The 24,351-nt window shown below is 37.7% G+C and overlaps 1 protein-coding gene across 1 annotated transcript; it reads left to right on the top strand.

Moving 5' to 3' along the window:
- The first annotated feature begins 1,132 nt into the window (after positions 1–1,132).
- Positions 1,133–24,049, top strand: CDK5RAP3 (CDK5 regulatory subunit associated protein 3). The gene is made up of 14 exons (XM_058184351.1): positions 1,133–1,239; positions 2,951–2,996; positions 3,134–3,265; positions 3,450–3,550; positions 5,797–5,845; positions 10,855–11,033; positions 11,558–11,694; positions 12,325–12,469; positions 13,774–13,899; positions 14,875–14,941; positions 17,680–17,768; positions 19,087–19,292; positions 21,589–21,760; positions 23,720–24,049. The coding sequence occupies exons 1-14, from the start codon at positions 1,234–1,236 to the stop codon at positions 23,783–23,785; spliced, it is 1,521 nt and encodes a 506-aa protein (XP_058040334.1). The 5' UTR covers positions 1,133–1,233; the 3' UTR covers positions 23,786–24,049.
- Positions 24,050–24,351: the final 302 nt, after the last annotated feature.

The following is a 24,351-nucleotide window of genomic DNA, read 5'->3' as shown; positions in this document are numbered from 1 at the left end:
AATAATAGTGAGATTGGAAACTATCTAGAATGTGAAAACGTACTTAATTCTCAAATCATTCAGACTCTAGAATATAAAACAATTGCTTATAACAAAATTTCTTGTATGTAAGCCATTTATGAAAGATTTATGATCTTCGCTGTAAGCAAACACATGGACTGAATGCCAAGCTCTGTAATTTCACCTTTTTATCAAAGGCAGTCTCATCTTAAAAATAGTATTACTAAAACCAAAGCTGAAAATACTTACAATTCAAAAATACTTGGAAATTTATTATACACTTTTGGTGCCAAATATTCTACCATGTATATAAAACATTAGAATTGCTGGACAATTTGACTTGGAGAATAGATGTTTTTGCATTGTTTTATATTACTATTATTATTACTAGGTTATGCAACTCCAACATTAGCTCCTGGTTGGAAGAAATGGCTAATTTTGAAAAACAAAAATACTAGAAGTTATTTTCCAATGTGACAGGACCTTACAGTCCTGTTATCCTTTAATTTACTTGAAGGCAGTCTCATTGTGTAATCATTTCTCAGCATCCATGTAATAAATAGCTGATGCAATGGGCAGCCTTGACTTGGATTATTATACAACAAGAAGGAAGAAGGAATTAAGACTACCGTTTTACCTCCAGCTGTCGAATTTCTGAATACTGTACTATTCTCTGACAGGTTTTCTAGGCAGGAATAAAGATAATTGTTTAGTGTTAGAGAATTTGCGGACTGACTTAAACCTTTCGTCTGCAGATAATCCTTTTACCACTGGTCATGTCCTTAGCTGAAACGGTGTAGCATTTCCGACTCATCTACATTAGGGTTCAAATTTGCACGTGCACAATTCGCTCATACAAAAGTAGCCTCGTCAAAGAATCCGAACCTCTGTGCAAATTTTGAGCACCATCTGCCGACCACTATCGTTTCCTAACACCTTTTCTCTGCCCTCACTCGCTCCGCCCCCCGCCCCCCTCCAGCCCCGCCGCTTCTGCTGCAAGAGTATTTTTCACGGTTGAGTTTCTGCTGGCCAATAACAGAAATGATGCGTGGCCTTGTACAGCACCCTCCTTTCACTTCCCACAGAAGGCGGGCTCTGTTTATTGGAACTGGCATTCGTTATTGGCTACGGCGGAAGAACTCCGTCCTGCGTCTGCTTCGATTGGTTGTCGAGGCGGAAGAGTAGCATTGCGAAGAGAAGCGAGTTCTTTTGGCGGCGGAGGCAATAGAAATTATGCAGGTGGGAAAGGACGTGTTAATGATAAGCGGGAGTCGGTGGGAAACAGCACGTGGGTTATTGGGGCGGGGGTAACCACCTGGTCCTGAGATGGCTTCGCAATCACTGTTTCTGGGCTTGAGAATAACATAGTTGGAAGGGACCTTAGAGGTCCTCTAGTCTAACTCTCTATTCATGCAGGACACCCTATTTTGCACCTACATTAAACTCCCCTTTTTTAATTCTAAAACAAATGCCACGTACTTTCCTTCGTTAATTCTTCTAATTCTACTTTCCTGGATGCAGTTATCAAGAGTGAATATAACACTTTAGGAAACACTGACTCATAAGACAAATCTTTCAGAAAGTCTAAAGAAGGCTCTCGCTCAAGCGAAGTATTACCTCTGATTTCATTCAAGGTTTTTTATCTGTAGAGGGAGTCCTCCACTTCGAGGCTCCAAAGCCTTTCCTGTTTCTGTTTCAAAGCCACTTTATCTTTTAAAATTGCTATTTTATCACCCATCTAGCATCACCCATCTCTTTCCGCTTATGACTGTATGACTGTAACTTTGTTGCTTGTATCCTTACGATTTATATTGATAATGATTGTTTCCTGATTGCTTATTTGTTCTCTATAACTATCATTAAATGTTGTACCTTATGATTCTTGATGAAGGTATCTTTTATGTACACTGAGAGCAAATGCACCTTGTGTGTCCAATCACACTTGGCCAATAAAAATTCTATTCTCTATTCTATTATTGTCTGTGAGAGAGGCATCTTGCTTTTATTTATTTTAAAATACTGTACCCTGGAAGCTGCAGATTCTTGAAGATTTTATTCACATTTGTGTAATACAGTGTTTGTCATCCAAAGCCTCTTTAAAATGTGTGAACTTCAATTCCCCAAATTGCTGTCTAGGAGGGAATTCTGACTGGGAAATTCTGAGAGTTCAAATCCACACAACTTAAAAATTGCTGAGGTTGAGAGACACTGTTGTAAGCATGCAGGTTGTTAACACGATCACAGAAATCTTAGACAATTGGGGGAAAGACAGATAATCTACGCAGTGGGTGTAAATTACAACCTTCTTTAGCACATATGAATTTCAAGATATTAAAAATCTACGTATACAGCTATTTAGCTAAAGATGTTTCTGTCATAAACTTTGAAGGCGTAATTTAGGGTGTTGATTTTGACAAATTAAGCAGAGAACTGAAGAGTTAGGCATGATTTTGCTAAATTTACTTTTATTACTGCATCCTATAGCAATGACTTAACTCCATCAAAGTGTTGTTTAAAATATTTCAGATTTTCTATACATAATGTAAAATCTTTAATCATCAATAGAGTTCACATGTTGTTTTAAACCATATGAGGTTGTTTTGGTTTAGCACAAAGCGGTGAACCATGGTATGTTTTGTAACTCATGAGTGTAGGTTGTGTGTCGTATAAGTCCAACTAATTGTAACCTACTGAAGTCAACATTGCTAAAAAAAACCACCAGGCATATTGTGATTTGTAAAACCAGTAATTGTAATTGGAACAAAAATTAAGCATGAAATGGTCATTTTGGTTCAATACATTTTAGTATTTTAATAGACTAATATGTTATTTCCTTTAGATCTTCACTGAGTTAATATGTTGGGGGTTTATCATATTATTGACATAGTAATTTCACTGAGTTAAATCTCTTTGAGACCCTTGTTAAATCACTTTGTTTCTGTTTCAATAGGACTATCAGAACTTGCCAATTGACATACAGACCAGCAAGTTGCTTGGTAGGTCTCTTTTTTGTTCTTTATTTGCCCTGTTGAAACAAGTCACTGCTTTAAAAGTACTACATGCATAAATATGACTTGGAATAGATATGTGATTTTTCTGGTTTTTCTTTTGATGTGTATTTTTTCTTTTTAAGATTGGCTGGTGGATAGGCGACACTGCAGCCTGAAATGGCAGGCTCAGGTCCGCATCATCCGTGAAAAAATTGCTTTGGCTATCCAGGACATGCCAGAAAATGAAGAAATCAAATGTCTTCTGTCTGGTGCCTGTGAGTATTTATGAAAGTTGTTAAATGAATGTATAATTAAAAATATGGTATTTAGAATATATAATTAACCTTAAATAATAAGCTTGGGATTTTTTGCTGTTTATTTTTTAAAAGAAAAATTAGAGATTTACAGAATAAAATGTATTTAATCAAAATCTCACAGTCCTTCTGTCTCTGATTCCAGATATTCACTATTTTCATTGCCTCAGAATTGTGGAAATCCTCAAAAGGACAGAAGCCTCTTCTAAAAACATATTTGGTCGCTATTCTTCACAGCGAATGAAGGTGAGTGAACCAGAGGAGGAGAACAGCATATTTGGCATTCCACATTGCTCAATAAACTCCACATTTTCCAAGAATTGGCTATTCCCCTCTATATTACTTATGCAAACCTATACCCATGAATTACAAAACATTAAAGTTTAATTAATTAAAGTTCACTTCTTTGTGCTAAACCAAAACAACCTCATATAGTTTAACGTGACATATGAACTCTATTGATTGTTAAAGTTCCTTCAATACATGAGCAATTTTACTAATCCTTGGATTTTTCAACAGTTGAATCAAGAATACCAGATTTCCATGTCCTTATCCACAAAAGTATTGGTTAAATTTGAATCAGAGATGAAAGGCATAGTAATCCAATAAATCTAGATAGAAACACACTGTGGAATACTGTCCAAGAAGTAGTATACCAAAATATAACATCTTCTAAAAGATATCTTTCAGAACACAATGTGGAGAACATTTGCATCTGAAATATTATTTATACAGGATTTATTATTAAGGAAACTTCTATGGTTCAGCTATCTACTTTGATAAAAATAATAAGAAACGCAATAACATTAGAACAAAAAACAGCACAACACTGAGACACAAGTAAAACTTGCATTCATTAACCACAATAGCCTGGCCCATCAAATCTTGGATCCAGTATCAAGGGTAAAAGCCAGGTTTTCTTTGATTTTCTGAAGACCAAGAGATTGGAGCCAACTGTATCTCTGCAGAAGGTTATTTCATGAGGCATGTGCCATGTCAGAGAAAACGTGCTTTCCAGGTAACACCAAGGGGTCTCGGAGCATGTCAACCCTCACAGATCTGATGTGATAGGCAGAAACCGCTGGGGATAAAAACTAGCCTGGCTTCATCTCATGTAAGGCTTTAAAGGTGATGATCAACTCCTTGAATTGCATCTGGAAGCTTAATGGGAGCCATTGCTGTTCATTCAGCAGTTACGTGGATATGCTGTAATGTGCTCACTATTGCTTATGTCAGGGGTCCCCAACCCCCGGGCCATGGCCTGTTCAGAATCTTGCTGCACAAGAGGCAGACTATGTGCACATGTGTGTGTGAGCTGCTCCACTCAAGCAAGCAGTGCCCCAAAGGCTTCTCTTGCATTGCATGCATACATGCCAACCTGCCACTCACGCGGCCCATTTCCCCACTTCACCACTTCCCAGGCCACCATGCTGCCTGCTCTCAATGCTCCCAAAGTGAACCAGTGAGAGCAGAGGCTGAGTGAGATGAGCGTACCCTACTCAGCTTTGCTGACTCAATTGAGGCTGCCTGTGCAGAATACCCAATCCGCTTTTGGAGTATCAGGCAGCCTTGGTGATCTGAAGAAGCAGGAAACCATGCCTCCAAAGGCTTCTGCGCACCAAAAGCTTTTCCAAATGGCCGAAAAGCTTCAGGGAAGTGATTTCATGCTGCTTCAGGCCTTCCACCCCTTTGTAAAAGCTTTTGGCACAGAGAAGCCTGAAGGAACATGAAACTGTGCCCGAAAGGCTTCTTTCTTGCTTGAGTGGACCTGTACATGCTTCTGTGGCCTGGTTCCCCTTTCTTTCCCCCTCTTCCAGGCCACCAAGCCACAAAGGTTGGGGATCACTGGTCTATAGATGCAGTTTTCGAAGATCTTGAACGATCCATGTATAGCTAGTCCTCGATTCATTTAGTTACAACAGCACTGGAAAGAGTGACTTATGACCATTTTTCATCTGGACATCTCCATGGTCATGTAATCAGAATTCAGTTGCTTGACAACTTATATATTATGTGATGGTTGCAGTATCCTGGTCTCGTGATCACTTTTTACAAGCTTCTGTCAAGTAAAGTCAGCAGAAACCCAGATTCTCTTAACTGTGTTATTAACAACTGCAGCGATTCACTTAACTGTAGCAAGAAAGGTTATAAAATGGGGCAAAACTCAATAACCTCCTTGCTTAACAATGAAAAATTTGGGCTCAGTTGTGGCTGTACGTCGAGGACCACTTGTAGAGCAAGTTGGGTTAGATGAATCCATAGGTGACTGAGCAGTACCTCCCAAGCAAGAAGGGGCAACAGACCCTCAGAGTGTATTTGTGCAAAAGCCTCTAACCTCAAGGGCAAAGTGCAAGAGATGCTGTAGTATCTATACTTTCTCATCTCTGAGAGACGGCATTCTGGCCCTTACAATGGTTGGAAAATGGGTTGCAGACTGTATATCACAGCAGTAGTCTCCCCCTTTCATTGTCTTTTCTGCTCCTCTTTTACAGGATTGGCAAGAAATTGTAACACTATATGAAAAGGATAACACTTACTTGGGTAAGGCAAAAGGCAGCCTTCCTGCATTGCACAGAAATTTACAGAAGTCTCATAATGAGTCTAAGTCAACTCCTTTCTTTAGCCTGCTATATAAATTCAGTATTTACACTGCTTGCCTACCAGCAATTAAAATCCCTTTTCCTCCTCTCAGAAACACCTTCAGAGATTAGAAGGCTTAACATTTGAAGATCGCTCTAATTTAAGAAAAGTGTTCCATATTCATATTGTCCTTTCTTAATCTAGAGTATATTCTCTCACTCGGTAGTGTTTTCTCAGTGTCTGCAGTCCCTAAGCACAAAGGAGTTTGAGGCTTCAAAAAGATACAAGGGTTTTAGAGCAGCTCTTCCCAATCTAGGTGCCTGTATTAAACTTTAGCTCTCCAAACCATCTCCTACATCCACCCTAAATAGGGAATCTATATATAAGAGCTGTGATGGCGCAGCGCTTAGAATGCAGTATTGCCAGCTAATTCTGCTGACTGTCGATTGCCAGCAGTTCGGCAGTTCAAATCTCACTGGTTTAAGGTTGACTCAACCTTCCGTCCTTCTGAGATTGGTAAAATGAGGACACAGATTGTTGGGGGCAATATGCTGACTCTGTAAACCTCTTAGAGAGGCCTGTTAAGCGCTGTGAAGTGTTATATAAGTCTAAGTGCTGTTGCTATGTGGTAGAATCCCAGACTAGAGAAGGCTGTTCTAGAGTCACTGGCAAGAGTCTTTCTACCCTACCTGAAACTTTCACTGCTTGAGTTTTAGCTTTTTATCGTCTGTTATTTTATATCAGCCTATCAATTTCCTTTCCAGGCTCAATATTTATTTGCAGATCTTATATGCCTTGTTAGTGACCAATCCCAAGTGGTTTTTGTAGGTTCCTAGCCAGAAATAAAATATATCTTCAATAGAAATAACTAGATACTTATAATTTTGCAAATCTGCACATTTCCAGAATATTTTCATTAGCTTCAAGCCTCTGATTCTTGTTACTAAAGTTCTGCATCAGAGTAGGAAAATTCTGGGCATTCTTTATGTTACTGAATATATATTTAAATTCCTTCAACATCTTTCCTCCAACACTGGAAGTTTTTAAGAAGAGATTGGACAGCCATTTGTCTGAAATGATATAGTGCTTCCTATCGGAGCATGGGGTTAGACTAGAAGGCCCCCAAGCTCCCTTCCAACTCTGTCATTCTGTCATTTCTTCACTATTTTTGTCTTTTATCTGGGGTTTGGCTCCTACAGGTTTGTGCAGTTTACATATGAATGATTGTTTCTCCATAGGGAATATAAACCCTGATTGGTATTTCCTATGGAGTACTAACTATAGTATTACAATTGTATTAACTATTAATTACATTATTAACTAATAATAAACGTAGTATCAGAATAGTACTAACTATTCTGTTACTTAGCTGAATCATTGTCGCATGGATTCTTTTGATTTTTGAGAAAATTTCCCCCAGTGTGGTGCTCCCTAGATATATTGGATCATCTGGAACATTTTGTTCAAGTCAGCCATATTGAACAATCAAGTACAATTTATTATTACAGTCTTAGACCAGAACAACCATATTGAACAAGAACTGAGGATCGTTCCAATATGTCTGGGGGACAGCAGTTCAAAAGGGCTGGAGATTTTGTAAGCAGCACTATATGTCGCTGAAGACATATTTTAATTAATATGGAAAGATTTATAAATGATAAGCCCTATATGAGAAATTGCAGTTGACAATTCAATCCGGGTTATGGAGGGTGGTAAATATATAGAAGATTCTCATTTCCCTTTGTCAGTCCTTTGGGTCCCCTTCTCATTGATTGGCTCTACATGTTCCCCTTCAACATCCGAAATAATCTACTTATTTAGGATAAGGAGACCAACTTGCATAGTCATCAAAGCCAACCTCTATTCTTTCATTGTCCTTTGCATTATATGTCATAAAGTATGGGGGGATGTTGGTCAAGAGGTGTAAATTATTATAATGGGAGTGAAGAAGGTAATTCTGATGTTAAATTCACCAGGAAGGATTAATTTAGAATTTGAGTGTCTTGACAACAAATCCAGAATCTAATCCTTAAAGATATCCCAGTTGCCGTTGATATGCCTCTTCTGAGTTGAAAACTCACTACAGTCCCCAAATTTTAAATAAGATTTATTTTCTTATTACTGTATTAATTCTACATGCATACTAGCAAAAAACCATTGTCCATACTCCGTGTTTGGCAGGTAAACCCTTTTAATATTTTTATATACTGAGGAAGCCGTTATTTTATTTTTGAGTCAGATAGGCCTAAGGAAAGCAAAATTGGACATTAATTATTCCAGAACTAAAATTGTTGTTCCTGATTCTGTTCCAAGGATAACTGTAGACATAATTATAAAATAACTGAATCAGTATTGAATGAATAAACAATTCAAATCTTTGGAGTTATCTTCCAATCTTCCTTAATATTTGAAGAACCAAATGAAATAGAATAGAATAGAATTAAAAAATAGAAAAAATTTTAATTGGCCAAGTAGACACACAAGGAATTTGTTTTAGGTATATATTTTCTCAGTGTACATAAGAATAGAATAGAATAGAATAGAATAGAATAGAATAGAATAGAATAGAATAGAATAGAATAGAATAGAATAGAATAGAATAATAGCATATATTCTTCAAGAATAAAAAGATGCAACACTTAGTGATAGTCAAGGTTACTAATAAGCTATTAAACTGTACTAGGAAACAATAAATAAAAACAATATAATTGAAAGATACAAGCAACATGGTTATAGTAATAAGTGGGAAGAGTTAGATACTAGTAAGCAAGAGAAGTATAAAAGTAATACAGTCTTAGTAAATTATTTGACAGTGTTGTGGGAATTAGTTGTTAAGCAGAGTGATGGCATTCGGGGAAAAACACTCCTTGTGTCTAGTTGTTTTGGTGTGTAATGCCCTATAGCGTCTTTTTGGGGGTAGAAGTTGTAACAATTTATGTCTAGGATGTGAGGGGTCTGTAGATATTTTCTCAGCCCTCTTTGACTCGTGCAGTATACAGATCCTCAATGGAAGGCAGGTTGAATGAAAGATTCATTCAAGCCTCAGAAATATCCAATGCTTTGCAGAGATATTAATTTTCTCCCTGCAGCAACAAAATTCTTTAAGGCCAAAGTACTGAGCCTTTGATTTATATCAAATAGTTGTGTGTGTTCAAGGATTTAAAAGCCTTAGAAACAACTCAATGTAAATTTACGAAAGCTGTATTTTGTGTATCTTACCCATGAGTCAGCTACTGCTCGAGTTTAGAAGGTGACTTTTCCTTTCTAGAAATATATTTGGGAATTTTAACATACTGGTTAAAAGTAATCTTCATGGCTTATCTCCCCCCTCCCCAAATTCTCATTAACAAGTTTGTTTCTTCAAAGAAGAAAAAATAGGCATACTTAAATGAACCCACCTCAATTCTTTTTCTAGTATGCTTGTCATGGAAGTTAAAGCAGCATCTGTTTTATTCTTACCAAATGGCTAGTTCTGTATTCAGTTGTTTATATTAACCAACTGTCGTGGGTAGGAGGTTCAAATTACCAGTACCGAAAAGTATGACTCCCTTGAAGATTAGTCTTTGCTTGGCAGGGGATGATTATGCTGTAAATTTGAATTTCTTGCGTACCATATGGACAGAGCTTTTCTCCCTGTTTTTTCTCCCAGCCCAGTTATGCTTCCCTTGCTTCACCTCCATTCCTACAATCTCTTTTCTTTCCTGTCTCAATGCAACTATCCATTCTTTTTATTGTTCCTTTATACTAGAAGGTGCTTGTGCATAGCCATGTGAGTAGACTATGAGAGTAGGTTGTTATATACAGATGGAGATCAATTAATTCTATACAGGGAGCGTATTATTTATAGGCAATTAATTTTAATTGGTAGTTATTAATTCATGTGTGTGGGAGGGTACTTGTATGTTGGTCCAGCTTTGCCCATTTTTGGGGCATGGCTTCTGGAATGTTCACGCATTTATAAATATCTATATACAAATATACACTTTTCCCTTGATTAGGAATCTCTAATATTAGTTGCATTTAGCTTTGGCAATCTAGTTTTGACAAGTTAGGGAAACTGTACTTTTTTCTGTTTATCGTTTTTTTTCCCTATACTCTTCATATTTTGGAATAATGATGAACTTAACATCAAAGTGGTCTTCCTTTCTGGTAAGTCAATATAACTGCACTCTAGGTGCTATGGCCTTCAGCTGAAAAACATGGTACTTTTCATACGTATATTTCCTGGTCAATGAAAAGTTGCCTGTTCCTTTTCTATATTGCTTTTATTGGGTGTGTACAGTTTGTGTACCATAATGTTTATTTTATTTATTTATTATTATTAAATTTTTATACCGCCCTTCTCCCAAAGGACTCAGGGCGGTGTACAGCCAAAAGATAAAAAACACAAAAATATACAATTAAAACGACAATTTAAAACCGAACATATTAGAAAAAATGGCCAACATTTAAAAATTTAAAATTTAAAATTATAAACCATAAAATAATAAAACCCCAGTTAAGATTTAAAATATTAAAAAATATTAAAAATATTATGCCAGTCCCGCTTGAATAAATAAGTGCGTTTTTAGCTCACGGCGAAAGGTCCGAAGATCAGGCACTTGACGTAGTCCAGGAGGAAGTTCGTTCCAGAGCGTAGGAGCTCCCACAGAGAAGGCCCTGCCCCTGGGGGCCGCCAGCCGACATTGTTTGGTGGACGGCACCCTGAGAAGACCCTCTCTGTGAGAGCGTACTTATTTCAGTGGGAGGCATAAGGTAACAGCAGGCGGTCCCGTAAGTACCCGGGCCCTAAGCCATGGAGCGCTTTGAAGGTGGTGACCAAAATCTTAAAGCGCACCCGAAAGACCACAGGAAGCCAGTACAAGCCGCGCAGGATTGGTGTTACATGGGAGCAACGAGTTGTCATCAAGCATTTACTCATATGCAGAAGCAAGGGAAAAACACTATCTCTTTTTTATTTTCTCATGCAGTGGAACTGGCCAGCCTTCTGATGCGAAATGTCAACTATGAGATCCCCTCTCTCAAGAAACAGATCAGCAAATGTCAACAAATGCAACAAGAATACATGCGGAAGGAGGAAGAGTGTCAGATGGCAGCAGCTGAAATGAGGGAGCGTTTCTGTGGCTCCTGCAAGCAGTACGGAATTTCGGTATAAAGGGATGCTTTCCCTCAATCCAAGACTTCTTGTCTATCTTGAACATTTTGGCAGAAGATGGAGGCTTCTTAAGACCTTGAAAGTTTATCCCCAGTTCAACTAATTTGTTGACTTGCTGTGATTGTCTTTCTGCAATAGAAAAAAAAATGGCTCTTGATGGATTTTTAAATTTGATTGCATCCTCTTCTTGTGATGTGTCTGGGTGTGTTGAAGGTGGCACATATTATATATTTTTTAAAAATAAGTAAATTATATTTAGAATATAGGGCTGATTGGACACTCTGGATTCCCTGCAGACATGTGCCATGATCTCACAGTCACTTTCTTCAGGTTCCCTTGCCATTAAAGAATTGGAGATAAGGCAAAAAGTTCAGGGATCACATTTATTTCTCATGAGTGAATAATGCTCAGGGGATTAATTATCACAGCTTCAAAATTAAGTTCCTAAACCCATGGGGCCTTGGCAAACCTTCTTTTGAACATTGTCCATTTGTTTTTATATGTTCCATTTCTATCAGGGGGATGATATACATCAAGAGCTCCTAGCTTTAGTGAAAGACTTGCCATCACAACTGGAAGAGATTGGAGCTGGTGCCAACGGACTTTCGGAAGCCATCAACCTATACCAGGCCTGTGTACAATTTGTTTGTGATGGGTAGGTGCTTGTAATTTGAAAAGGTTAGAATAATTTTGGGAGAAGTAGACAGTCTTCTTCACTATTTAAAATCTGATTATGAACTGGAAAGGGACAGTAACTCTATGCCAAAACACGAGGTGCCAAAAGTGGGCCTCCATGTAAAAAAAGAGAAAAATCTGAATTACGAGGTCTGCAAAAGATCTCCGGCTTGAAGAGGCTGGCTAGAAAAGACTGCATAGATTTAGGTAACCCAGTGGTCCAATAAAGAATGGTCATGTTGTATGATGTAATATATGTAGTTAAAGAAAGAGGCTGAACTTCGGAAGAATAATATATATATCTTCAAACTGAGCTAGAAAAGCTCTTTTCAGAAATCCTGGGAAATATTGACATGGTGAATGATTTAGTAATTAGTCGGATAAACATGGATTAGTTAGAGATTTTCCCCCCCTTAAAGCTGCTCCATTTATTTGAGCCCTGTAATGAATCCCAGTGATCCTGGGATGAAGTTTGCAAGCACCCCACAACTCACACATAGAGTTCTTTTTACAGCTACTTCAATTTGTAAATTTCCAAGGGGGTGAAGATCATCTTTGCTTCTACAAACTCTAGCAAAGTGCAAACCGAGGCTTCTTTTGTGCATTCTAGTTCTACAGAACAAGTAGTCCCATTGCTCAGACATGTGCAGGCTCATGGCAACACCACTGTGTATGAGTGGAGGCGAGGAGTCAAACCAATATTGGTGGAACGGCCAAAGACAGAGGAAGTGAAAGAAATGGTCGTGGAGGAGGCGGTATGTACAAAGGGGACTAAAGGAACATGATAACAGATATTGAATCTATCTGAAAAACACCATTTTCTCTCTCCACAAAATATTACATTATGATAATAGAACCTTACAATTCTTTTCTGTCCATTTTGAGGGTCTGCCTTAAATTCAGAATTTTCTTTTTCACTAAATACACTGTATGAAATACAAAAATGTGTTTTGTTCCATTGACAAAATAAATCTATTAGGGCTCAGAAGTATGGCCAGAGAATTCTAAGTGGGGATTGCAGTCTGATCAAAGTTAAACCCAAAACATCTTTGTTTCTCTGGGTATTGGTGATAATAAATCCTTCAAGGCTTGAACACCTCGGCCCTTGCTCCTCCTTCTCCTCTTTCACATGACCTCCATCTCTTCATTTACCATACTGCTGTTAGATGTTGAATGCGCCATTGGCCATCCAATTCTTTCTGTGTCTCTTCAGCTGCCATTTCTATTGACCTGCCCTTTTACCTGGTGTCCCAGTCCTTCAGTGCCTACATGTTTCAGCTCTGTGCTTAGATTAAATGTGAATGCAAACTTTTGCACATTTTTATTGATTTATGTACGTCTGCTAATGGGAAAAAGAAGACGAATTCAGGATTTCAGCCCAGCCTTGCTTACATATGATATGGCCAGCCATGCAGTTCCAGGCACTATTAAATATTAAAATATGTTTTGCACAAAAAAGGTATTTATACTAACTGTTACATAATTTAAAATGTCCTAAAACTGATGTAGCATTAAAGAGCTTAAAATACATTAAAATATGCAAACAATATAAATCAGTAGTTATGACTAACAGAGGATTACCATCATGAGGTATCAGATGCGGAAATGAATAAAAATATGTGCCAGAATTGTAATAAAAATGGTAGAGGGTTTAATCTCTGAGGAAACGGTATTTCACAAAGAAGAATCCTTACTGTAACAGAAATGCAGCATCTGTAGAAATAATTATCCTAAAATAGTCCCATGTTGTCCTCATATATCTGAAATTCGTCTCATTTTATTGGCCAGATGGGTGCCCAGATAATCAACATTCTAAGTGGCCAGCGCAGAAAGTCCCAAGCTTTCAAATGTTAAGGGATGCATTTTCTACTTTCACGTTCTGTAAACAAGAATAAGGACCGTGAAATTCATGACCATGTAACTGTGTTTAGGAATTTTAAAAAAAGACACGTAAGAGTTTAAAGCATAGGAGTTGATCTGAAAGGGAAAAAACACAAAATCATGAGATATCTCCCAAATTATTTAGTGACAGATCCTGTGCTTTATTTTCTCGTTGCAGATTGACTGGGGAGACTTTGGAACAGAAGAAACAGTATCTATCTCTGAGGCAACAGATTATGGTATCTCAGTTGAAGGAGGAAGTGAGGAGATAGATTGGGGAATTTCTTGGGAGCCAGAAGCTCAAGTGGGTGTCTTCCATATCTGCCTGCTTGTATATTAAGTCTGTATTTGTGCAAGTTTCAGAAGTACTGTGTCAAAACATGTTGACTGTACATTATATGTAGATGATGTTGGTGCATAGCCACACAATTTTAAGTGGGAATGTATTCAAATATAGCACTAGACTGGGATTTATTTTAACCATGTTTATTAAATAAGCTGCAAATATCCTTTGGGACAGTCGAGGATTGGGATTGCTAGTATATTTATGGGTGAAATAACAAGCCAGAATTAAGATAGAATATAATATACTTAAGCCAGGTGTCAAATTGATTTCATTGAGGTCCGCATCAGGGTTGTTTGACCTGGGGGGGGGGATGGGATGGGCCTGGCCAGGTTGGGCATGGTCAGCTCAATGTCACTCGTGTTGGGGGCACCAGTGGTGGCAAAGCGCTCTGCCAGTGAAAATGGGCTCCTGAGCTCCGTTTTCAGCTGGGACAGTCTCCTGCAACCCTCTGCCAGTGGCCGGCCCTCCCGAGCTCCATTTTCATTGACAGAAGCACAATGGGCCAGTCCTTTGCTGTTTCCAAGAAGGCCTCATGGGCCAGATCTATGCACCCTAGGGCCGGATCGGGCCCCCAGGCCTTGAGTTTGACACTTCTCACCTAAGCCATACTTCAAACTGGATCAAGATTTGTAACGGACAATAGATTTAAATTGCAGTCATGGAAGACTTAATCTTTTGATGAACCAAATTCACACTTTTTGTATAGTTAAAGTTAAATTTCTGACAGAGACCTTGTTTCTACATACAAACCAGCCCATATTCCATGCAGGCATTATGTGCATCCATATAGTAATGCCAGGAATGCAGGCTAACATTTTTGATCATGAATCTGTTAGCTTTGTGTATTGTTGCCACATGTCACCATTACCTGCTTGTGCCAGATCCTTTGCAGAACCAGAGTCACTGAAATAGTCTATGCCTTCCTTCCCATAGGAGAGCAGCTCTTCAGGCATTGACTGGGGAGATATGAAGGATGATATGGCTCAAATGTTAAGTGAGGGTAAGTGTCTGTTTTGTTAGGAGGAGAGCAATATGTGTTCATAAGTTGAAAAATTTTATTTATTTATTTATTTTGTCACAATAGTATATATAAGCATAAGCATGAAAGTAACTATACAACATATGAGCATATATATATAAGCATAAGCATGCAATAACTATATTAATTGGATATAATGAAAGAAAACAATAGGACAGGAACGGTAGGCACATTTGTGCTCTTATGCACGCCCCTTACCTTATCTTCCCCCTTATCTTCCCCTTCCAAAAACTGGCCTCAATGAGGAAACTAGATAATGACAACCATTTCCTTGGACTATTTATCCTTTCTTGCTAGACTTCAGCTTTCACAGGAAAGCTGTTCCTCCAAATATATCATGAAGTTTTATCCCGGCTGTAATTGAAGAGGGCCTGATGTGAAAGAGAGGTGAAAACGTTAGACACAAGAGGGCGGTATTGGATATGTGATTCTTGTTCCTGTTGTGGAATCCTTATCCAAAGATCAGGCTTTCCGTACTTACCCCTTTTTGGATTACTTCTATTTGTTTTCAAATTGTGCTGTTTGTTCCTTGCTTTATCCATTGGTGATACATAGATGTAATTATCAATGCTAGAATTCTTGCTGGTGGTTTTGAAATTGCAGGTGGTAACACTTTGACTCGTCAAAATGGATTTAGCCAGCATATGAACTAGAAACATCTAATTGAGTTGTTTGGAGGCTGCTTCTTTCAGTGCTGGATTCATTACATGAAGCCATCATTATAATATACAAGGCTATGATATAGTTCCACTTGTCTTTGACTATGATGGTTAGGGATGATAGATTCAAACACATCTGGAGGTCACCAGGTGGAGATAGCTGATTGGTTAAGAACAGGGTAGGTTCCCAGTCATACGTAGATTGATTAATCTGCTAATTCGCTATTAATCTGCTAATTTGCCTCTTAAGACAGCAACCTGAGAAATAAATCTGAATTCAAATGAATCTGAAAACAAGATCAAATAGGGGTCAGAGTTCCTTATACTAGCTAATTTGCAATCACAGAAGACTTGCCAAAAATGCAAACCTTTATATTGAGATATTGGTTTTCTCCTCCCCCTTGAAGATGTGGAAGGTAGGCTTGAGCCTACTACTTGAAGTGAATTGATTTGGTATTGATGTTTTCTCACAATTTGAGAATGGAACACTTTTTCTAGGTTAGAATTTGGCAGATGGACTGTTGACATAAGCAATGTTGGAGGAAGGGAGAAAAGGTTGGTTGGTAGGTTGGAAATGACCACAGAAAATTTATTGGTATTACTTAGGGGGCTGAAGGCTAAAACATATGAAGAATGATAACAGGAACTCGGTATGTCTAGTTTAATGAAAAGAAGGACTAGGGGTAGCATGATAGCAGTATTCCAACATCTAAAGTACTGCCAGAAAGAAGAGACGGTCAGCCTATTCTCCAAAGCACCTGAGGGCAGGACAAGAAGCAATAGATGGAAACTAATCAAGGAGAGAAGCAACCTAGAACTAAAGGGAAAAAAATCCTAACATTTAGAACAATCACTGGAATGACTTTCTTCCAGAAGTTGTGGATGCTCAAAACTGGAAGCTTTTAAAAAGATACTAGACAGCCACTTGTCTGAAATGTATGGGCTTTGCTATTTGAGCACTGGGGGTTGGACTAGAACACCTTGAAGGTCCCTATCAACTCTGTTATTCTGTTATTCACTTCTGATATCCATTATCCAATTATACAAGTTTCTGTCTGAATTAATAACTGGTTTTATTTACTTTTCTAGATTTTTATCCCACTTTTATTATTCTATAAGTAACTCAAGATGGTGAACATGCATAATATTCCTTCCTTATAATAATAATCCTGTAAAATGGATTTGATTGACAAGGAGTGACTGGCCCGAAGTTACCCAGCTAGCTTTCATGCAATGTTTGCAGAGAAAATCTTAAAATCTATACAAAATCCTTCCCAGTTACTATGTAGAAATTGGATTTCCTTGTGCTTTCTTTTTATGACAATCAAAAATTATGGTCTTATACAGTACATAATATTATGTTAATTCAGGCCCCACACCAAGAAAGCTGGAATCCACAATCATTATGGTACAGAATTAAGTAAATGTTATAGATTGTTACATTTGTTTTTGCTCATGTGAATGGAAAAAGCTTCATAACCCACTTCATTTAGTTTCTAATATTCACTAGAACTGTGATGGCGAATCTATGGCACGCATGCCCTCTCTCTGGGCACGGGCACTGTCACCAGCTGCTCTCCCGGGTTCCGTCACATGCATGTGTGCTGGACAACTGGTCCGGTGCATGCGACAGGCCAGCTGCTCTCTGCTGGGTTCCGGTGCACGTGCTCCAGTTCGGGCAGTTGGTGCCGAAAAGCTTAACTGTCATTGTACTAGTGGGCTTTAAACAGATGTATATGAATTTCATGAGAATTAGACATTAGGCAGTAAGCTCAGACAGGATAATTCTGCACTCATATTAGTTCCCATCTTTGTACAGCACTTGCTGTCTGCAACTTCCATTGGCGATTTAGAGGGGCATGGAGCTAGGTAAAAGACTGAAATTGCTCGGGACCTTTTAGAATGAATTTATTTGATTGTTGGAAATGGACAGAGAAGGAAACGAAGCCTTTGTCTCATAGCTTTTGGAATTTTATATATAAAAACAACAACAAATGGTATTTTCCTCTTCTACCTATGTCCCTTGTTATTTCTATCTAGACCTTGAGGGAGTTGCACGAGGTCCTGATGCTTTCACCCTTTTGGAAATGCCAGAGACTCGTAATCAGTTCATTGATGAACTCATGGAGGTAATGATGGATACATTTAGTTTATTTCTTTTGCTTCCAGTCTTTAATGTTGTAAAGCCGTCTTTGTCTCACTTTCCTAGTTTCTTAGATTTCCTTGCCTTTCAAGATAAGTGATGTCCAAGATGCCCTAAGATAAATATATCTGGGATTCAAATTTATTTTTTAAAATAGCTGCAATTTCATAGTATTGCCAAATCATGTGAAATCTATGGCATTCATATAAATCACAGTAGATTTTTTTTAAAGAAGTCACATAGGTTATGAAAAGTTAAAATGTTAGATGATTGTTTTCTTGCAGGATTTCACCTATTGGAATATTTTGATTCACTGTGTATCAAAGTTGAGGGTATCTGAAAATGTTGTTAATCTTTCGGTAAAGCAAGGAGCATAAAGGACCCTTTTTGTTCATTATTCTGAAGGAAATTCAAGAATCTTTCTTCCCAATTCCTTCTGTATCAACCTCTGAAAAACCCTTTTGTTCTTTCTTATTTTAATGTTCTCATAGCATAGTTTTCAGTGAAATGAAAACCTGTGTTTCATCTAATGCAGAAGAACATTTGTTTTTGGATCAACAGTGATTTATGCAGTTATGTTTTTTCTTGCAAGTCATGTGAATGAAGACTTAGGAATCGGTGCATAAAATCCTGACTTTAAAGTCAAAAATGATTTGAACATGCAGTCAGGTACTTGACATCTCTAGTTGACTTTCCAGTTTTCTGGTGGTAGGTGAACTGACAAAATTAAAGGTTAATAGGTTAATAAAAGGTTACCTTTTCCCTTTTCCATCACTCTTTCTGAGATTGTGTGCACTGGTTCAATTCTTTTGAACAAAGCAGTGCCCACCCCCAAGATCATAGAACAGAATTTGAGAATGGCAACTTAAGGCAAGCAATGTGCTTCCTTAATATCAGATGCAGATATTGTTCAAATGTCTGGCAAGAGCATTTTTTTTTCTCCACCATGGAGAAAAAAAATGCATGCAGCAGAGAAAGAAAATGTCATCTTCCACAACTGTCCACCTCCATCACACTGTATTCGTGGTGGGTTGCTACCAGTTTGCCTTGGATCGGACGAACCGGTAGCGGCGGCAGGAAGCTCCGCCCACCCACCCGGATGCTTCTGCGCATGCGCAAATGCTTCTGCGCATGTGCAGAAGCATTGTGCGAGTGCGTGTGCATGAGTGAACTGGTAGCAAACTAAATTGAAACCCACTATGCACTGTATGCTTTATTTCCAAGAATTGAACCAAATGTGAAAAGCTTCTTATAATAGCACTGTCTTTTTAAAAAAAATTCTTACTTTTCTCTTGCTTTCCCAGCTGGAGATCTTCCTTTCCCAGCGCATTGCTGAGATGAATGAGGAGGCAGATATTCTATCTGTGAGTCAGTTCCAGCGAGCGCCACCTATCTTGCAAGATCAGACCAAAGAGAGGTTAGAAGCCATGATGGCAGTCATCCAGAATCTAATAGGACAGCTGACAAACCTGAGAATGCAACATCTTTTTATGATCCTTGCTTCTCCAAGGTAGGTAAACTAATGATAATAAGGGTTGGTAAAATTAACTGTGCTTAATGTTCTCACAGTTAAACTTTGGTTGAGATAATAGCTAAATGCAGATCAGCTATTTCTATAATCTGGAATTTAGATTTCAGTAGAAGTGCTGGTATCATGGGGGTGGGGGGAAACAACGTTCTGATATGCATTGATATTGTTGGGGAAAAAATACAAGGTTACTTAGGAGAGTCCTGTGTGTTATGGAACTGAATTGTGATTTATATGGTTTTGTGCTCCTGACTCAAATTTTTTTAAAGTCTGTTTTATGGCAAGGGGATTTTTTTCTGATACAAGTGGTATAGGGAGTCCTCAGTTTATAACCACAATTGGGACTAGAACTTCTAAGTAAGATGGTTGTTAAGTGAATTATCTCCATTTTAATGACATTTTTTAATGACATTATTAAGTGAATCACCCCAGTTATTAATTGAATCAGATAATCATTAAGCAAATCTGGCTTCCTCATTGGCTTTGTTTATCAGAAGCCCACTGGGAAGATCGCAAATGGAGATCACGTAATCCAGGTTGCTGCAACACTCATAAATATATGCAAGTTGCAAGTAGTTGGATTTTGATCATGTGACCATGGGGATGCTAAGATAATCATAAGTAAGTCACTTTTTTCAGCGCTGTTGTAACATTGAACAGTAGCTAAACAAATAGTTGTAAATTAAAAACTACCTGTACACCAAAATACCTCTCAGACAAATAAAGCATTGGTAAACAGTGTGCCACAATCTCCTACTTGTGTGCATTGCTGTGTATTTTGTTTGGGATAACAAATTGCAGTGCATATGTGACAATCCGTTAACCATATGTACTCTTGTTTTCTTGGAAGAGCGGACGGCATCTTGAGTTTCTGCCAAGTCATGAACTGGAAACAACCTGTGCTGCCAGTTATTCAGCATTAACATATACTTGGCTTGAAATTCATTCTGGTGAACCAAGTAGATCTTATATTGGTGTAAACATCTTTATGGTCAAGGTATTAGTTCATTGGATTATTTCAATGAATAGATTAAAATGTTCCAAATACTAAATCAACATTTTACACATTTCCTCTCTTTCTCCTTCGTTCTCATAGCTACTTCAAAAGAAATTAATCTAGAATAAGTTACTTCTCTAAGACCATGACCTGCCTTTTTTCAGCTATCAAGTTATTTATTTTATCACTTCTATGAAACAAAACAAAAACATGACATGGTTTCCACACTTAAATTGAATGCTCTGATGTCTACTGATAGTTTTAGGGCGAGACTGATCAGCCAGACTTGTCAAATACTCTGATTCTGAGATATCACTATGATACAATAGAACTTTGATTTATTGGGTGGGTGGTTGTCTTCTACTACTACTGAATGTATTTATTTATCAAAGATATATAGCCACCTATCTCACCAGACATGACTCTGGGCAGCATACAACAGTGCAATAAAATGATATAAAAACAGTATAAAAATATGAACAATTGTTATTAAACATTAAAATATTATTTAAAAATAAAAGTATGTAAATCATAAATAAAAAGAGTAAATATATCAACTACACCATCCTCAATAGGGGAGACACTTCAGAGTGTTGCTAATTCCCTGGGACTCCCAAGTCTGATGACATAATCAGGCCTTGAGGGACTTTATAAACACTAAAAGGGATGGAACTTTGGGGAGGTGGGGTGAATGAATAAGGCAAGGATGTCCATTAATTACACATTGGGTCAATGCAGTATTTTATGTTTTGTATGTGATGTCATTATATGTATATTGTGTTAAAATAAAAATAATGCAAATATAAGCTTTCAGACCATTTCAAATAAAAAATTGTCTATAATTTTGATGACATCAGAACAGACCAGGGGTGAAATGCTACCGGTTCGCACCAACTTGGGCAAACCGGTAGTAAAAAAATGCTACCAGTTTGGATGAACCGATATTTCCGATGATCAGCTGTGCTGCGCGATTTACATTTGCTAGAAAGCAGGAAATCCTAAATCACACGGCACAGCTGCCCACCCCCCACTGTCATACTTACCTTCTTAAACCTCCTTTTTCCACGCGAAGCATGTATTTGGCATGCACCACGCATGCGCGCACAGCGAATTGGTGGCAAACCTCGGAGGATTTCACTACTGGAACAGACATTTGGCCCATTGAATCCAAAGTCTGGTAAATGGAGGTCCATTAAATTGAGATTTCATTCTATAAGTGGTTAGGCAAATAGCAGATAAGAATCGGTTTGTAGGTATTACATGGATGCCATTATGATTCAGGTATGTGGACCGAGTGACTGAGCTCCTCCACCAAAAATTGAAGCAAGCAAATCTATTGCTCCTGAAGAAGGAGGCAATGGTGCAGAAGCAGAAGGAGGCACTGGAAGAGCAGGCTAACTTGGAGCCAAAACTTGACTTACTTGTGGAGAAAACCAGAGATTTGCAGAAACTGGTGAGTACCCAGGAAGTTATTTGCACAGTTTTTCATGTGATAAGATCTTTAGATCATTTCTGTTTTTGTGTATTTCAGCATACAGTTTATTTCTTGATTTAGTATATCTTACATTTATGTCGTAAATTGCATCTTCCTCCTGTGTCATAATATCCCTGAAAAATGTGAAAGAAAATATAAATCAACATCACCTGACATTTTTAAGAAAGCTTTGCAAACAGAAGGTATTCTATTAGACCATGAAGAACAGAAATTTGAAATGCAGTAAGTGAGGATGTTAGTATGTGACTAAATGTGTATGTATAAATGTGAAGCTGAGAATCTGGGATGTGAAATGCCAGTGTCAGAGCAGTTTTGCCTTCAATATGAAAGATTAAATACTTGGGCTGAAATGACATTTAAAAAAAATAAAAATTCCTTTATGTTTTCTGAAAAAATTATTGGGGTAGTTTGAATTAGAATTTGAATTAACCCTGCCTCATCATTTATTTGTTTATTTATGCACTTATTTATTACTGAAAATTGGCCCTCTCTTATGCTGTTGCCTCTGGAGAAAATATATTTAATCATGATTAACGAATTGATGGCAGGCTGCAAGACCACATGTTCCTTTACTCCTTTGATCTGCTCTTTCACACTCAAGTTCTGCCAGATATTTTTATGACCCTTGCTTGTAACAAATATTTGTTTTCCCTTCAGCAGAGGAGGGGAAGGACAAATTTGGGAGGGGGGAGGTATGTGAAAATCTTTAGGCTGAATTCAGTTTTCCAACTATTACTTTTTTTAGAAATTACAATTGAATTATTGTACCACCGTGAATAATTTAGACCATTAATCTGACCAGCTTCTTCTGGGTCTGTTAAATATACAAACTTGATATAATAAAAGTTTATATTAGTAATATGTCTGAGAGTTATTGATGTATATTTGTGCTAATCTATTTTCCACAAAAATAAGAATGTATATAAGTTGTCATTTAGATATTCATTCTTATGTTGCTTTTTTCCCTTTCCTGAGTTTTATTCAATATGTATCTTAATTATAGTGATGCTCAAGGCTCCACTAAGACAGCTAGTATTTTCTTTCTCTGTATAGGTTTTGCTGATTTTTATTATATAAATATCCATTATTGCTGAAGATCATTATTAATACAGGTAGCCCTTGACTTTCAACAGTTTGCTTAGGGACCATTGAAATTACAACAGCATTGAAAAAAGGAACTTATGAGCGTTTTTCACACTTATGACCATGATCCCCATGGTTATGTGATTTACATTCGGATGCTTGACAGCTGAGACTCATTTATGATGGTTGCAGCATCCCAGTGTCATGTGATCCCTTTTACAACCTTCTGATAAGAAAAGTCAATGAGGTAATCAGATTCACTTAACAACTGTGTTACTAATTTAACAACTCCAGTGATTCACTTAACAAATGTGGCAAGAAAAGCCATAAAATGGATCAATTAACAAATTTTCCACATAGCAACAATTGTGCTCGTAAGTTGAGGACTACCCGTATATACGTAGGCTCATTAGGGCAGGGCAGTGTTTGAATTTGACTTATAAGAGGTGAATCAGAATATGTGGGAGTATTAAGGCAGTTCCACTTTGAGACCCATTAAAAACAACCATGTCATTTTCTAGGATTGTGCCACTGCAGGAAGCTTTGTTCCAATTCGGAAGCTCGCCTTCCAGAGTGAATCCAAACCACTGCATAGTTCTGCTTGCCAAATCTAACCTCATATGTCCCTCATGATTATTTGAGTTTGAGAGCAGTGTTGCACGATTGAAAGGAAGGGTGGGACATACAGATCGGAGCCTGAGAGATGGCAATTGGTTAACTATAGCAGCCATAATTTTATGAAAGATTGTACCTTTTTAATTCAGTAGAAATAGGTATGCAATTTGTATGTTTAAAATCTAAGATATTTTATAATTGATAGAAGACTTGTTTCAGATAAAAGCTGACGTCTCTAAGCGGTATAACGGTCGACCTGTGAACTTGATGGGTGCCTGCCTTTGATTCTTCCTTCTCAAACATGCCAGCGACAGCCTTCCAAGCAGCAAAGTGTTAAGCATCATCTCAAACAGAAGAAGATAATTGAGAAAAAAGACAAGTATCAAAAAGTGTAATAATTGAGGGCAAGGGGTACCACTGACCAAGCTCCAGGAGTTTGGAACCTGTAATGGAAAAGATGCTATGACTCCATTTTGTATCAGCTAGAAACTGATAATTTTAATCTTAATAATTTCTAATGAGTCAATAAAGTTGATGTTTCAATACTAAATTTCTTGTTTATCTTATGTATTCTCTGGTTGAGGAAGATAAAAACTATCTCCCTGTTATTGTTTCTCTGGAGTATTAATTGCATTTTTAATTTTTCCTTGCTTTCTGGGGAAATTTTCTGTACCCACTATTTGGCAGCAGGAATATTCTGTGAATGCCAATAAGTGATTAGTTTTTTTGCTTGATCAAAGAACTGAGGGAAATACTCTACCCATTGTTATCAAGTCATCTGCTATTTCTCTTGCTTAATATCTTTAACAAATAAGTTTGCCAGTCTCTATTTGTGTGATATTTATTCAACT

The sequence above is a fragment of the Ahaetulla prasina genome, chromosome 4 (assembly GCF_028640845.1).
Source record: "Ahaetulla prasina isolate Xishuangbanna chromosome 4, ASM2864084v1, whole genome shotgun sequence".
Lineage (NCBI taxonomy): Eukaryota > Metazoa > Chordata > Lepidosauria > Squamata > Colubridae > Ahaetulla > Ahaetulla prasina.
Note: the sequence above shows the minus strand (reverse complement) of the source record. Positions and strands in the feature narration are given on the sequence as shown.